The sequence below is a fragment of the Diospyros lotus genome, chromosome 3 (genome assembly GCF_014633365.1).
Source record: "Diospyros lotus cultivar Yz01 chromosome 3, ASM1463336v1, whole genome shotgun sequence".
Taxonomy (NCBI): Eukaryota; Viridiplantae; Streptophyta; class Magnoliopsida; order Ericales; family Ebenaceae; genus Diospyros; species Diospyros lotus.
In genome coordinates, this window is record NC_068340.1 from 36,224,303 (window position 1) to 36,226,743 (window position 2,441).

General features: G+C 37.6%; 1 protein-coding gene across 1 annotated transcript; it reads right to left on the bottom strand.

The window, feature by feature from the left end:
* Positions 1 to 962: 962 nt before the first annotated feature.
* Positions 963 to 2,441, bottom strand: LOC127796460 (expansin-A8-like). The gene is made up of 3 exons (XM_052328614.1): positions 2,261 to 2,441; positions 1,725 to 2,037; positions 963 to 1,611 (listed from the first exon to the last, which is right to left on the bottom strand). The coding sequence occupies exons 1-3, from the start codon at positions 2,403 to 2,405 to the stop codon at positions 1,308 to 1,310; spliced, it is 762 nt and encodes a 253-aa protein (XP_052184574.1). The 5' UTR covers positions 2,406 to 2,441; the 3' UTR covers positions 963 to 1,307.

Consider the following 2,441-nt stretch of genomic DNA (forward strand, 5'->3'; position numbering starts at 1 on the left):
GTGGCTTATATGAATTACTAAACGAGCCAAGGGGAGGAACATTATTTAATAATGAAGGTTAAGATAATTAATTTTTTTCAAGAGAAAATAAATTTCTAAATTTTTTATTTAATAATATACTCGAGAGAATAAAATATTATAACAATAGACTTACGTTCTCTAGCCCGGGAAAACCTATTGCTAATGGGTTGCAACAAGTTCCTCCCTAGCAACCACAATTGAAATTAAAGCTAAGTAGGTATGCTATTAAAAAAATAAAAAAATTATTACAAAATAAAAATTAAACTAAAAACTTAATATTTTTTAATAATTTACCCTATTAAAAATAATATAAAAATTAAGTATTTTTTTAGTAAAGAAATCGTACTCATATCACATGCATGTCTAAAGGCATCACACCTAGCTAGTACGTAATACCTTAATAGATTTTTAAATTATAATTTATATTTAATAAAGTTAAAATAAAAAGAAAAAATAAATTTATCCCTACTTGATTCACTCACATAATAATAAAATGTTACATTGAATTTTTAGTAAAGAGCAGCGTTGTGGCAATTGTTAAGTGTAGCCCAAAAAATTCAGTCTCTTAATATGAAGAGAAAAGTCATTCCGACATATCTAATTGCTTGATAAATAATTGGATTTGATTATACAATTTGACTTTTCTTTATAGATAGATAAGGAATCTTTTTATTTAATTAATTACGTGTGCATGCATCTTATGATAGTTGTCCCACCAAAATTGTGCTTATTTCAATGTCAAGCTAAGCATTTTTAATTAGCGGTCCTAATCTAATGTTAGCTCTCACATTTTGTTGCGCATATTTTTTATAACTGCTTACTTTACTGTTTCAATTTTTATTTATATGATATAATTAAATCGAATTTAACTAGGGTTTAAATGCTTGGATGGATGGAGTACACAATTGGATGTGGAATTTGACAATTTCACCACTCAATAATAATACAGAAGGATGGATTCAATTTTATTAATATATATCAAAGGTGACCCCAACTTGGGGATTAAATCTACGAGATTAATTAATAATTATGCCACTTGACATATCAATCCAAACAATCTACCAATAGACTTTTGTCTATTTAGTGAAAGACCTAAAACCTAAGTATGTGTAGGCCTAAGCGGGTGCCAATAAAACCACCAATAATCCACCACAGCCGTAGACTCTCAACGCCAATTTTGGGTCTTTTGTCTTAAAAGCCTAGCTAACCCCACCTTCAATTAAATATCATACACAATTTTAGCTTAGCGGACTGTGACTCACCCAACCCAAGTCGTGAAAACTTCTTCAAAACTGGCTGCCCTCAAAGGTCTGGCCAAACTGCCAATTAGAGGGCGCCACGTTGTAGCTGGTGACAGTCCTTCCATCGCTGGCGGTGAGCTGCAATGAGAGGGATTGGCCATTGAGGTAGTTGTTGCTTTGCCAGTTCTGGCCCCAGTTTCTTGACATGGGTTGCCACCCTGTTCTGGACCCCTTGATTGACACCGCATGGACGTCCCCTGCGCCGCCGACGTTGCTAATCAAAACCAAGTTGAAGTAAGAGTGGCCGTTGATTGTGAATCTTATTCCACCCTTTTTCACACAGGGCACCCTGCCAACATCAAGACACACCCACCACACATGTAATGTTAATTTTGTTCGTAGAATAAGGTTGTCTCTGTCGGTTATCTAATGTAAAACGTTTCCTGAATCACGTAGTTTTACCTTTGGAAAGAGACGGGGACAATTCCAGCTCTGTATTGGGCAATTTTGAGGAAGGCAGGCTCAGCAAGATCAAAGTGCTGGAGGGGAGGGTTGCACCAGCCGCCATTGTCATTGGGGAGAGAAGGGTTTGGAGGGCAGAAGTTAGTGGCAGTGACAGTGATGGTGCCAGGGAGGCACCACCTCGCGTCATCGTTGCACTTGAGCTCGTAGCAAGCCCCACAGCTCAGCCCATTGTTGAACAGGGCTGTGCTTAGTGCTGCAGTGGTGGTGCCATACCCTTGGCTGTACAGGTTGCCATACCCGCAAGCTCCTCCTACAACACACAAAAAAGTCCCATTTAGAATGATGAAACTCCTATTTACAAAAATGCCACTGTCACATTTTCATTTTTGGTAACAATAAGAAATTTGGGTCGGAGATGATGGATACGAGTATAACTTTTTACTATGTTAAGACTCATTCTTGAGTAGATTATTACTATCACAAATTTAATTAAGATGAATCAATAGACAGTATTTTCTAATATTGAAGCTTACCCATTGTGCCAGATGCATCGCCACCGCCATAGAAAGTAGCATGGCCACCTTGCCACCCTCCGTAGTCACCGGAAGTGCCTCGGAGGCCCAAGATGAAGAAGAAGAAGAATAGAAGAGAGAAAATGGAGGTTGCAGGATTGGCCATATTGAGAGAGAGAGAGAGAGAGAGAGCTTCTTAGTG